A 14,531-nucleotide genomic window follows, 5' to 3' on the forward strand; every position below is an offset into this window, starting at 1 on the left:
CTCCCTGTTGCGTGCGTCTGTCTTTTGCACACAGGTCACAGCCCAGGTTGCCCATGACAGCCGCCTGAGGGCAGTTTTCTGATGACTGCATTGATCTTCAGGTGCAAAAGTGCCTCTGTTTTTGACAATTTTCCTAACATGGTCTCTGCACAGCCTCGAGTAATTGTCACAGGACCCTTAAAGAACTCTTAACTGAGAGGTCTGGTGAGATATTGCAGTGTAAAGACCATTTTTTAGTCTAAAGATCAATAGGAATAATGTGCACCTCTCTATCTTGTGCTGTGGAGCCCTTTTCCTGTCTGTCTTTGTTCATTTCTCATTGAATTGGCACACTCACCCAGGCCTCTTTTTGCTGTGAGATGGTCTAATCGTGGCCACCTTCGGGTACAGACCGGCTACAATCACCGCCTTGATTAACTTCTCATTGTCTGGGGAGGAAAGTGAGAATTAGAGAAAGAACAAATGAGCACATTTACATGCCCCATGTGAAAAGCCTGTTAAAATATTCATAGGACAAAGCTTTTTTTGACAGTTGAATCGCAACCAAAAAACTAGTCTGTTACCTGAGTTGACATTAGATTTGGGATCTTTGGGGTCCCTGCTGCTGACAAAGCCTGCATGCATGAGATGCTCAGCAAACTGACCCTTCATGTTATGCAGCATCTGCGTGATAAAAGGACAAATTACTTCTTTAAAAAATGGCTATGTGTCCTTATCTGGCCAGGCAGGAGTCAATTTAAAAATGTAATGTTTATTTTATTTTTTTTCTTCAAAGCACTTCAGTGTAGAGCTCAGCGCAGCACTCACAATCATCCTGGCTCACCTGGAGTGTATTGGCAGACAGGAAGTTGTCCCAGCAGTACTCCCTCTCATACCTGGCACCACGTTGTTTGGCTTCCTCCCAGCCCTTGACAATCAATGTATAAATTAAGTAACGATCATTCAAACAGCAGACGAAGATCAAAGACAAACTGAAGGATGAGGGCTCTCTTACCTGGAAGGCATTGACAATAGTGAGGTGATCACTCTTGGAGTTTCTGGACAAGGTCCTTCTTCTCATGTCTGCCATCTTCTCTTTACCCTGACAGATACACAAAAGAATATTCCTTTAAGACCTCCTTTGCAAAGGAAGAATTCAGAATGAAGCGTGAAGCAATAAGTTGAAGTGTGCCTGAGTGTCACTGCCGACACAAGCTTTCATGTCTGTGAACTCAGTGGCCTACCAGGGGTATGAAGAAAGGGTCTTTGAAGCTGAGTGAAGCAGCGATGGTGAGTATGGGGTCGAGGCAGCCCAGCAGAGCTCCAAACAGGATGAGTTTTCCAATGTGAGGCTCCACAGGCAGACGAGCCAGGTGGAAACCTAATGCTGTCAGATTCTCTGAGCGGTCCAGGGCGTTCTGAAAATCACACATCTTTACTCATTTACAGCTCAAAATGAAGTGTTTTTAAACATATCCACCAAAATGGACTAATTCTCCCCAAAAAATAAAATGAGAAACATTCTGTTGACATAGCATATTAAGGTTTTTTAGGGCATCTGCTTTTACTTTTAGTACCGTCAGACCAAAGTACAAATTCTCCATTTTTTTTTATTGTGTTTTAACCTTCTTAAGCTTTTTAATAAATACTTCTTTTTAAATCTTCGGTTATTTATTCAACCTTTACTCCTCACTTGGGAATAAGCATCCTTGGAACTTGCAGATTTGTACATAATGATTCCAGACAGGAGACCTTGAAACCACACGCTCAGGTTAAGAGAGCTCCTCATGTATTTCCCACATGGATTATTGTATTTTTGTTGCTTGCACTATGCCTTAGAGTAAGATTTTAGACTTGTTTTAATATCATTCAAATTAAATTTAAGACCGATTTTAGAATAACCAAAACTGAAAGGGAAAAAATGTGCCGACATCAATGACTGTATTTAGGGTTAGGGACTATTTTGGCTACATGTTTACTGTAACATAAAACATGACTTTCTTTTTTTTTATTTGGTGTTTATTAGTGATTTGTTTTTTGGTAATTTTGTGTTTCTCACGCTGAATGATTCCACTGCCTTGATTTCCATCATGCCAAGTCTGAAAAACCTTTTTTTTGGTATAAAATACACTGAGCCTCTTGCATTGCCTTGTACTGGTTTCAGCCATTTTGGTTTTTAATAGTCAATTTTCTTTGAATTTCCATTTCCACCTGTCATCCATAGTACAGTGACAGCTAACTGGCAGATCATGGATCTCCTGCTCTGCGGGGGAGAAAACAAAATGTGAGCGATGTTGGTTCAGCTACGCTGATCTGTGTGATGTTAATTCAAAAGGCATTCTATAAATGATTTTGTTTTTAAAGATAATTTTTTTAAAAGCTTTTTATGCCTTTATTCTGATAGGACAGCTATAGCCCTCCCAGGTGAGCCATTTGGCACCCCGGCTTTTGGTAATTTTTTTAAGAAAAACAGATGTTACCAATTATTTTGAGATCTTATAACGTTATAAAAAATGATTCATAAGTCCTACGTCCCATGTCTCAGCATATTTTGCACTTTTGAAAGAGATTTTACTAACAATTCAGGCCTTATGTTTAGACGAAGTTCAGTGTCTTTTAACACATTTTAAGGATCCTATGTTTTGATAAAAATGTTAATTAAAGCTGAAACAAGAAGTGGATTAATTAGATAATAAGCAGAGAATTAATTCCTAATTATTTTTGAAAATCAATTAATTGTTTCAGTAATTTTTCAAGCAAAAAAGACCGAACATTCCTAACTTTCAACTTTTCTTGTCAGTCAAAAACCTAAAAATGATCATTTTACTAACAAATACGGCTGTTTATTTGACAAGACAAGCTATCTGGAGACCTTAATATTGGGAAAGGAGCTTTTTTTTTTTTTACTATTTATGATACTTATACAAACGAGGATATCAGGAAAATCAACAAATTAACCAAAAATGAAACTGATTGTAGTTGAACTCCTGGAGTTAACTGTTGTCCCTGGACCTAGTTTAAGAATGTTTTCATGATCTTTACTCTTTCTTACCAGGTCTATGAGGTTCTTGATCGCCAGGTTGACGGCCTTCTCAGTGGGAGGGTCAAGGGCTTTCTCAAGGAACCGAGCAATAGACCCAAGCTTCAATATCTAGGCAGCACACATCACATTAGACATTTATCAGCACAAACATGTAATTATTTATTCATTGAACTCCCTGGCTTTACCTAAGTGCTGTCATTTGCGGCAAACACTGAACTGTGGGCAATACACAGATATAGCTAAGTCTACTGCAAGTAGCTTTGTGTGCGTCCTTTCATGGTTCGTTCATACTGCTGTTTAAAAGATGTTTGCGACAAATCAAACAACACTCTAGAGTTAACCACATTAACATGTTACTATCAGTCAATTCCACATCAAAGAGAGATTTTTTAAATACACTATAAATCTAAGGGGAGTAAAGAAGCGACCACATTTCTGTGTCTGACTAATATGGTGGTGTTAGAGTGCTTGTGCATTAGAGAGTCAGCTCAGGGTTAGCATGTTGCCAGTGTTTCTCTCACTTTAAGGACAGACTGATGCATTAGTCCGCCTCTCACCCACTAGCTTCAAAAACCCACACTACACACACACACACACACACACACACACACACACACATATACTCCACTACATCCAACTCAAGTAGTGGAAGACACACACTCAAACACATATCCAATAGTTACTGGTGAGAACAATCATTACAAACACTCGATCTGAATGAACTTTGGCATAATGTTCCATTAGCATGGGATGAAATATGTCTGAGTGGAGTGCGTGGATTTAAAAAGAGAAAGCAAATAGAGGAGGGGGGAAAAACAGTAAGCAAGCAAAGATGAAAGTGACTGTTAATGTAAGAGAACGGGGCCCAGAGGAGGAACGATTATGTTGTCGGCACAAAGAGAGAGAAAGAGCTGCAGAGCAAGGGGCATGAGTCAACCCACAATGTCCATCCCTAGTTCTCATTAGGCAGCAGAGGCTGTAATTCGACACAAAACCAAAAACAGCAGCACTGTCCTCGCCCCCCCTCCATCCCTGCATTCAAACAACTCATTCACAGCAATCCTGTCCTCATCTTAACTCCCCAGCCAACACCTATTTGTCTTTCTCTGTTTCCCTCCACATACACAACCTTGATCTGCAGGCAGAGCTCCTCCAGTGGTGTTCTCATAATTTCGGGTAATTGATAGGCATCCAGCAGGCTGGCCCTGAGACCATTGTACAGATGATAGCACTTCCCCGGACACACTCTGGATATATGCAGAGGGACAAAGTGGGGCAGAGAGGAAGAAGGTTATGTGTTACATCAGTCCAGTGACAAGAGCTTAATTTAAAATCAATGGGATGAAACTTCACTCAGTAAGCAGATCCTGCTAATTGGACCTTGTTCCACTTTGATGTCAGAGCAAGCTAATAGAACAGATGTCTGGAGTCACAGACTGGAAACAACCTGGGAGTGACTACGCTTTGCCTTTCTCAGTGTTTACAGATGGGGAGGCAGGAAGGAGTGGGCTGTTGGGGAAGACTGACAGAGAGCTGAGACGACCAACAGACCCAAAATAATCCTTCCAGATTAGTACTGCATACCCAGAGGCACTAATACACAGCGTGGCCTCATTATAAAAATACATACATATAAAATTACCCCACAGTGCAGACACACACACACAAACCTGCCAGCACGTCCTTTCCTCTGTTTGGCATTGGCCAGGCTAACCCACTCTGCCATCATAGTGCTGATGTTGTTATTGGTGTCAAAGTTGGTTTCTTTAATCTTGCCTCCATCTATCACGAAAACAACATCATCTATGGTGATGCTGTGAGGAAGAGTGGAGAGAAATGAAGGAGGAAGAGAAAGAAAAAAAGGAGGATAAAGACCAAATCAGACAGAAAGAAACTTCAAAGCATTCTGTCAAAAATGCTTAGCAAAAACTCTCAAACACACAATCATTCAGAAGTAAAAATAAAATTCAGCCCTTTGGTAGGTTTAGAGTCTATATTTAGGGGAGTGATGCGAGGGGAGTGCAGGCAGCTTTTTAATTTGTTCGGCTTGTGTGTGCACGAGGATGTGTGTGAATGCATTTACAAATTGCCTGACAGAGACTCAGTGTGCTTCATGCAAACTAATATGACAGTATTCATAATCAATCCAAGAAATGTGTGCTAATTAGCCCCCTGATTATATTAATGACGGGGACCTACTGCATTACACTTGTACACAAACAAAACTGACAGAGACAGTCATTTTTATTCCCCCCAATTATTCCCTCACCAAAAAACAACACCCCAAACAACAAACATTTTTAAAGGGAGAAATAACAAGACTGGACGACCAAAACACGCAAACACACATACACACACATACCTGGTTTCAGCTATATTGGTAGCAATCACAATCTTTCTAACTCCTGGAGGAGGCCTTTTGAACACCTGAGAAGGGTGAGGGAGAGAGATGAGATTGCACTTTTCTGATATTGAAGAGGGAGTAAAGCATCTGCAGATACAGACACAGTCAAGGAGACGAGCACAGAGAGAAACAGAGGAATGCTGACCTGTGTCTGATTAACAGTCGGCATGAGGGAGTGCAAAGGGATGATAACGAACCGGTCTGAAACACAACAGGACACAAAAAAGAAACTCAAACAAAGCACCATTTGCTAACATAAGATAATACTGTTAGTGCACAAGGCTGAAAGATTATGTCTAAAAATAGAACCTTGAATATCCTGGAAAATATGGAGACGGCAATAATTTATCACCATTTTTTGTTTATCGTTGGCAACAAGCCTCATTATTTTTATTACTATTTTAATATGGGCAGAAAAACACACAAACTTGTTAAATTTGTAAAAAAAATCCAATAGGTTTCAAGATCCCTTCCAGTCGTGTTTTATGATGCATAAAAATACGCTGCGTGGAATAATAATTTGGGGTTTTTTTCCACAAAAAAGTTAAAATTTGATTTACTCCTTCTCATTTATTAAAAATATACAATTTTTTGTTCATCGATGGCAACAAGTCTCATTATTTTTATTATTTAATATGGGCAGAAAAACACACAAACTTGATAAATTTGTGAAAAATCCAATAGGTTTCAAGATCCCCTCCAGTCATGTTTTATGATGCATAAAAATACATTGCGAGGAATAATAATTTGGGGTTTTGTTCTACAAAAAAGTTAAAATTCAATGTACTCCTTCTCCTTTATTAAAAATATAGAATGTAAGGATATGAAATAAATATATTCTATTTAACAAGTTTAACTACAAAATAGAAGATGTTTATTGCTTCCTTTTAATACTGTGTTCATATGGAATCAGGGAAGTGGTAGATGGATTTCATATGAATGCAGCATCAGTCCATGCATGGGGAGTATGAGCACTGGAGGTTTTGTAACTTTTTACATCAATCTACTGTTGCAACTAAAAACTTTTACTAATTACTAATGAAGCTGCAGAATGGTGATCATAAGTGACAGACAGTAATGAAATGTTCCCTATCCCACTGGACCACAAATGGCTTCCAAATTAGTTGTGATGCCACTCTTGTATGTTAGGGCTGCAACAGTATGAAATTTACTCCCCACCACAACCGTCTCTTTTCAGAGAAGATATTGTGGTTTTTTATGGTATCACTGTATTACAGAATTATTCTTCTAATTATAATCTTATTATTAAAATGAGCCTTAAAGGTGTTTTTTTGGACAAACATTTCATTACTATAGTTGCAACTTGAACCATTTTTAAAAGCAAACAGTCTCCTTTTTGAAATGTACCAAATGTACCAAGTCTGATAATCTTCAGTTTCCATAGCACAGTATACCTTGACACAGGGATACCGCTGCAACCTTATGTATAAAGTGCGATAACGAGAGTTAAATTGAGATTGAGGTGAAGTGAAGGTCGAACATTGACACAACAATAAGCAAAACACATTTTGCATGGAGAAGGAAAAATACAAATACAAAACAGCACCCTAAGTGGAACGAAATTAATTTCTTCTCCTGTATATTAACCTGTAAATCATCAATGCACCTCCGTGTCACCTGTATGTACCTGATCGGAACATCTGCTGAGCCATGAGCAGGTCATTGAGACTGCTGATGTTGTCCCAGCCAGGCAGGAAGACCAAGATTGCTCCATCCTGTTAGACAAAGACATTACGTGACACTTAGCAGCTGAAAAATACACAAAACCAGAAGAGAAAGAAAAAACAAAAACACAAGAAGCAAACTGCACAACAGAAACAAACAGCCATTAGCCGGAGGAGCCTGAACAACAACTGAGCCTAGTGAACAAGGTGCCTGCCTCCTCGGAGATGCTGAGCCGAGGCAGATGGAGATGACTTGCCCTGAGCTCCAAACCTCCACATTCAGCCACACAATAGGCCCTGACACTGCCTGCCAACATCATTATGACAACAACATCTTCCCACTGCAGGACAGCCTCTGCCTCGCAGTACCACAAGGATACACTCTCTCAACGCAGCGAAAGAAAAGAACAGCAATTAGTCACCTGGAAAATGTAGACACACAAATGCAAGCTGAGAAAACATCAGCAGGATAACAGATGATGGTGGCTAATAGAGTTGGAAGTATTCCAGTGCGAGCAAATCTTCACACATTCAGCTGTCTGACAACAGAATGGGCGACCACTTAACGTAAAGGAGGTGTCAAATCCTCAAACATAAAAACAACATTGCATAATGCTGCAGTGGATAAAGGTACCATAAATGATCGATGAGGAGCAATTTTGTTATTGTAGCAGCAAAGAAAAAGACAGAGTAAAAAAAAGGAAAACTTGAAAGATAGAATATCTAAAGAGATTTTTAGGGTTACAACAGATGCATGCAGTTTGCAAATTATTGTGAACTTGCAGAGCAGATATCCACATACATCAGATATACAAATGTAAATGTAAATCATATAGGGCTGGCTAATGTTGGAAAATCTCAATACTGTTGCCAGTACAATACCTCAGTTCTGCTGCAAACACTAATGTGACCAACACACACTTGAGAGGAATAATATATATATTATGTTTTAAAGGGTAAACTGATTCAGACTCAGCAAAGTTACACAATAATATAAACAAACTACTGATTGAGGCAGTGGCTCAGCGACTTAAAATGTTTATGGCAGTTGAGTCTGGCTTTACAGAGATAGAAAGCACATCAATAAGTCTCACTTTCAGTTCAGTTCTACATTGAAAATAGCTGTCTGTTTGGGAAGTAATGAGCATATGACTGAATAAATGAGACTTGGTTTGCTGTAGAGTTGAGTGAGATGTGTTGATAAAGTTTTACTGTTGTTTAACACTGTGCCCTATGACTTGAATTCATCAAGAATTTTCTCCATTTCTCGATTCTTCGTTCACCTGAGGCATGCCAGAAAATATATGTTTTCTTCACAAATATACAACATAACATGAACAGTAATTGGCTCATTTGGAGTGGTTTCTTTAAAACAAGCATCCATTCTGAATTTTACATAAATAAAACACATTCTAAAGTTAGCAATGTTTCATAATTTCCAGATTTAGAGCAGGAAATATCTGATCAACGTTAAGTAAACAGAGCCTAACTTGGGTTTTGCTGCCAACTGCTACAAACACATTTCAGTCAATACTCAAAAAGTAGTTGAGTTTGATACCTGGCTTTGGAATCATTTACTGTATTCACAAAATCACAGTTATAGAAAAGCAACTGCCATGTTTTGAAAGTTGTTAAGATGTGACCTTGGGGCCGTACTTAAACAATTTATAGTGCATGGTCTAAAGTACATGGCGCGAGTACATTTAGGGTGCGTCCAACTACTTTTACTAGTTAAACAGCACATTATCTGGGTGCAAAGTGAGGCGTAAGGGGCAAAGGGGGTTTATTTAGTCCCTTAATTAAAGAGAAGCCTGTTTTTATGGTTAAATAATTTCAAACATTGTGGCATCTCCCATTTCCCAATGAAATACTGTGCTATTCTCATTTTACACCAGGTTTTTGTTGGTCACTGGCACAATCGCTTTCTTTTGCCTAAAAATAGCAATGCACCAACAACAAGCCTGGCCACACCTCATTTTAAGACCTACACAACCATGGGTGCACTGATGGGTACATTTACATTTAATAGTCAAACAACGAGGACGCTGGCCTAGAAAATGCCAACTGTGTTGGTCTACAGCTAACAATTACAGTTGTGCCCTGCTTTGTGCCCCGCTTTGTGCTGGCTTAAAGATGGAGCCCAAAATCTTTGACACAAATATAAAGGCTGTAATTTATGACATTCACATGCAGATCAGACTGCACAACGCAGAGCAGCTTCTAAAGACCATGATGTACGCACCACGCTGAGTTGGTCAGAGATACATATTGTTTTTACAGGCATAGATGTCAACTAAAGATGAATAGTAATTTAAGTCAAAAAGTAGAGTTTTTAAAAAATGCTTTTTCACCACATCAAAGGTCTATATTTAAACAATAATCATTCTCAGGATAATATTAAGTTGGCACAAAATAACCCACTCTTTAAGAAGGACTATTCATTTCCTGAGAGGAATGAAGAGGAGATGAAGAATAGGCCCTGAGCACCCCTGCCTTTTAATTAAAGCTAATTATTAGTACCAGTGCTCAACCACTGACACCCACATGGGACTGTGTGTATGTGTGTGTTAATGCCTGTGCATGTGTGAGAAAGAGAGAAGGAGAGAGAGGTGCAAGCAGTGTGCCGAGTTACAACCTGACAGAGAGGCACATGTCAGCACACATGCAGCAGAAAACGAGGCTCTGATTAATTCCAACTAAAAATCAAGTAACAGCACAGTAGTGTTGCCCTACTATTTAGCACGCACACACACCGCACCACCCACACACACATAGCTGCACCCACCAGGCGTTCATTAATGCCTGTATGTCAACCCCCTAGGTGTCTAATCACAGACTCCTGCAACATAATTAACCAATCATCACAGTCGAAAGCCTGGCAGACGGCCCACATCCTCGGTTCAGAACGCCGTCACGGCGAATCAGCCAGTTCCCTCTCTGCCGTTTGACAATGTCACGGTGAATCAGCTAGTAGTCTGGCTCAGGGTGGCCGTGACTGATAGAGATACGGCTTCATATGGGAAGGGATAATTATTCTGTCTATCTGTGTTCGTCACTCCTCATTCTGAGCATGTTGCTTTTTTTCTGTTCCACTCTCATATATATTTTTCACAAACAGCCACAAACTAACAAATAAGCTAAACTAGTTCCACTTCACTTGGAAAGCTACATGAAAAGTAGAGAAGACTGTCACTTTTCCTTCGTCCGATTCTAGCACCCCTCATTGTCCTCACCCGGGTCATTCTCTTTTTAATAGTGACAGCAGGCTACACCGAATGGTATTGATTGTGATAATCTATCCCATCGCACATTCTGTATTCACACGTTTGAACGAGCCTACGTTACCTAAGAGACAGTTGCAAAATACAAGAAACGTGCTGAAAATACAAATCTGAATTTACTGAAATAGCGACTATTTTTGCCATCATTTTATGTGCACCAACTTCTAATATGGTCACAGTCTGGCTACTGGGTCTAACTGAAAAAATAAATCATTCACACAAAACAATAGAGACGTTTGATCTGACTGAGTTGACATACTTTTATGTTTTTTGGCGAACATTTTTCACTTTAACGGTGTCACCTATGGTCAATAAATCGCATGACTCATAAATATAAATTTTTTAAAAAATGGCTAAATATAATAATAGTGATAATAGATAAATAAATAAATACACAAAATCAAGAGGAAAAACAAAATAATAATAATAATAATAATAATAATAATAATAATAATAATAATAATAATAATAATGATGATGATGATGATGATGATGATGATGATGATAATAATAAAATAAAATAAAGTGAAAAAATAAATCCATATTACTACATGTAGACACACCATGATCTACTCTAATTTACATGCAGCAAAGCAGTCCCCAGACACTCACAAAGTGTGCAAGTAGATCTCATACAGGTTGTTTGCAACCAACTTTATGATCTGTCCGTTCTAGCAATGTACAATGCCACATATTTCTCAGTTCTGTCCATATAGCTGAGAGAGATTCAGATTCCTTCATACGATGTTACTTTTGCAAGCTCTGTGAATCACTCCTTAAAAGATGGCCCGCCTGGTTTCCTCCATTTTCTCATTATCATTTGCTTTCCCACCATTATACTGGTCTGAATGAAGTCCTTGGCACCACAATGAGATATCATTTTTGGGTCACTGAGAACGTAAAGCCGTGGGCAAAACTCGAAGTTAGTCCGGGTTATTTGTTTAATGCATCCATGAATCTTTCCCCAATAGTTCTGGATCACGTCTCACATTATCATAAGAATTTCTATGTCTGATAAAGCCCACCTGGTCTGGATGGATAAGTGACCTAACTGTTTTATTTAATATATTAGCAAGTAATCTACAATCAATTGAGATCAGACTTATCGGGCAATAACTTTTACAGTTTATTGGGTCTTTATCTTTTTTTAATATTAATGTGATAATTGCTTGATTTAAGGACAGGGGTAATCTTCCATTTTGAAATGCTCCAGCAAGCATCCTTTCAAATAATGGCAAGAGGCCTTTAGCATAACATTTAAAACATTGTGTCATAAAACCATCTTGGCCAGGTGATTGCCTGTTGGCAGGCCCTTGATCACTTCAATTATTTCCTGTGAGCTTGGTGAATCTAAAGCCTCTTGTTCTGCAGTACTTATTTTAGGGAGATTTGAACTGTTGAGAAATTATACTATTTCTTCATCTGTTGCAGTGCTTTCAGATGTATAGAGATTAATATAGAATTCCTTGAATACGTCATTTATCTCACTAGATTTAGTTTTCAGGTCCCCACTACCAGCCCTCACCACCGCAAGGATTTGGACTCTGTCTGTTGAATGTACCAAGCCAGAAATTTTCCCAATTTGTCCCCCGATTCAAAAATAGACTGCCTTGCGCTGAGTAGAAGAAGCTCTGTTTTCTTAAAAACTATGGTGTTGTACTCATACTTAAGGTTAGTCAGTTCTTTTAATGCCCCTTCTGATACATTTCTTTTCAATTTGGCTTCAGTATTCTGGACTTTTCTTTCCAAATTTAGAAGATTGGCAGCATTAACCTTCTTTGTATGAGAGGCATATTAAATAAAGAATCCTCTTAAAAAAGCCCTCATTGCCTCCCATGCCACTACTGCAGAGGGGGCTGTAGGGAAATTTGTCTTTAAGTACAGTCTAATCTGCATCTGCAGCTCCTCCTTAAAAATTACATCTCATAGTAAATAGTTAGTGAACATACTTGACATTACCAAAGCCTGAACTGAACACTGAAACGGCAGAAAGGGAGGAAACTTAACAAGAATTGGAAACGGAAAAAAGAAATGAACGTGCACTAGGAGAGCATCTGTTCGATCACTCATTAGCACAGATCTGCTGCCAAGATCTGTGTTATTTCCTCTGATCTAATGTCGCTCAGTATTTGGAAGCTAGCCCCACTGTTTCTTCCATCTGTTCTACCTAGGTATGTACTGTACTCCTCTCCTTTTGTCAGTTTCTACGTTTGCGTCAACTATTCACTTTTAGTTGAGCTGAAACATTTCTTAATGGACCACAGCTCTGTCTGCATGTCTACAATCAAAATATTGTGGGATATTTCAAGTCCAGGAACACAAATCTTAAAATCTACAAGACCAGTTTCCCTGACACGCGCACCCAAAAAACAGGCTCCCTGGAATTTTATCAATGGACCATAAATGTTACGGAGATCCGGGTTGTTTGGCATGTTGCTGTTTTCTAGTTAGTGAACATAATTTCATCACAAAGTTGAGCCAAATGTGAACTTGGTCGGTTGGCACACTGATTCAGCGTAGAATTAGGAGATATAACTGTAGCTGTATTTTGAGAGATTGAAAATATTTTGAAGTTTAAAATCCATATTTATATTATCAGATAATTATTTTCTTTTGAATGGTCAATGGCAAAAGTAATTTCACATTTCTACAGAAGAAAAAAAAAAAAAGGCTAAATTGGCAGATATTCTTTTAAATATTCATGGTTTATGGTTCTTGTTTGAATTTAATTGGTTGCTTCATTTCTTTGTAACTATAGCACTCTAACTGACCCAGTGGCTGGTTAGCACAAATGCACAACGAGACTTTAATCACAAAACACATGATTTGTATACATTAAAGATTTTTTATGTATAGCTGAGACCTGAACCTTTAATTTGCTGCTGACTAGAATATTCTAACATAAAGTATGACAGAGAGTAAAAAGTGCGTCAATCAACCACAGTCTTCACTACTTGATTTCAAATCATATTTAAGACACCAGTACGTAGCCACAGACAGCTGACCTGAGACCAGATCTCAAAGGTTAAACTCACCTCATCATTGAGCACAATATGGCGGATCAGTGCCAGGATCAGCTGCAGGTCAATCTTATCATCATTGTCCAACATCTCCAACGTCTCAATGGTGTTACCTGAGTATCTGTAAAACATGGGACACAGACAATAAAAAAACAAATATTTAACCTTTTTTTCCATGCTTTAACATGGGAACAAACTTCAATGAGATTGCTACACTTCCTCTGCTGCAGCTCAGCAAGGAAGCCCAGGGAGGGGATTATGTATTAAAAAACTGCATTTTAAGTAGATGCCCACTTGATTTGTCGAACTAAAACAGCTAAAACCTCAGTATTAACAGGAGGAATGATTATAGGAAGAACTTTATATATAACAGAGTTCAAAAGGGTACGACTATTTATTATTAAATATTTTTTTATTATTATAAAAATATTATTTTATTATTATTAATATATTATTTATTATTATTTATTAAAGACAAAATGGGCCCTAACCTTAATTTGCTACTTGAGCCTGTCTTAAGTTTATTTACTGGTTCAATTTAGGGTGAATTGATCGTGGATGCTGGACTGATAAAAATATTTAAAAAATAAAATAAGAATAATAAGTAAGAAAAAGAGAGCCGCTTCAAGTGCGTTACTACCAGCCACGTAAACTGTGTAGATATACTGCTCAAAATTATGAGAATAAGCAAAAAAAAACTAATTTAAATAGAATTTTCTGAATTACTTTCCTTTAAAAATATTTTATCTTGTTTTCACCTGTATGAAATGTCCCATGTGATCACTTTCAACATGCTGCATCACCAAATTTAATTAACAGCACATGGTTATTAAAGGATTTGCGGTTTTGAACTGTGCCACAGACCTTAAATAGGCAGGTCAGGTCAGGTTGCGGAGCTAATTGGTCATATTTGTAGATGTCAGGGCAGACGCAGTATTGCAGTCCCAGTCTTGAAAATCAGACCAGTGCAGGGATCTGATACACTTCAGGAAGTGATAGATACTGTAGCTCTGCCTACAGCTCTGCCTATTGACTGCCATAGCATGACTGTAGAGCCATGCGTTCAGACAGTGTCAAATACACTTTCTATTAGTAATATACACCTGGAGCAATCATGTT

At 38.4% G+C, this 14,531-nt stretch overlaps 1 protein-coding gene across 1 annotated transcript in view; it reads right to left on the reverse strand.

Annotated features, from left to right (window-relative positions):
- dhx36 (DEAH (Asp-Glu-Ala-His) box polypeptide 36) overlaps window positions 1-14,531 on the reverse strand; it is a 31,548-nt gene that overhangs the window by 5,185 nt on the left and 11,832 nt on the right. The window contains exons 12-23 of the mRNA XM_088079009.1: window positions 13,428-13,533; window positions 7,075-7,162; window positions 5,572-5,627; window positions 5,385-5,449; window positions 4,693-4,836; window positions 4,152-4,269; window positions 3,032-3,130; window positions 1,224-1,397; window positions 995-1,081; window positions 824-907; window positions 564-663; window positions 338-428 (exon numbers count right to left, since the gene is read on the reverse strand). Of these exons, the coding sequence (XP_087935135.1) occupies window positions 338-428; window positions 564-663; window positions 824-907; window positions 995-1,081; window positions 1,224-1,397; window positions 3,032-3,130; window positions 4,152-4,269; window positions 4,693-4,836; window positions 5,385-5,449; window positions 5,572-5,627; window positions 7,075-7,162; window positions 13,428-13,533 (1,212 nt within the window). The remainder of the gene's footprint in view (window positions 1-337; window positions 429-563; window positions 664-823; window positions 908-994; window positions 1,082-1,223; window positions 1,398-3,031; window positions 3,131-4,151; window positions 4,270-4,692; window positions 4,837-5,384; window positions 5,450-5,571; window positions 5,628-7,074; window positions 7,163-13,427; window positions 13,534-14,531) is intronic.

The sequence above is a fragment of the Plectropomus leopardus genome, chromosome 6 (assembly GCF_026936395.1).
Source record: "Plectropomus leopardus strain MGB_pleo_1.0 chromosome 6, ASM2693639v1, whole genome shotgun sequence".
In the NCBI taxonomy this organism is placed as follows: Eukaryota; Metazoa; Chordata; class Actinopteri; order Perciformes; family Serranidae; genus Plectropomus; species Plectropomus leopardus.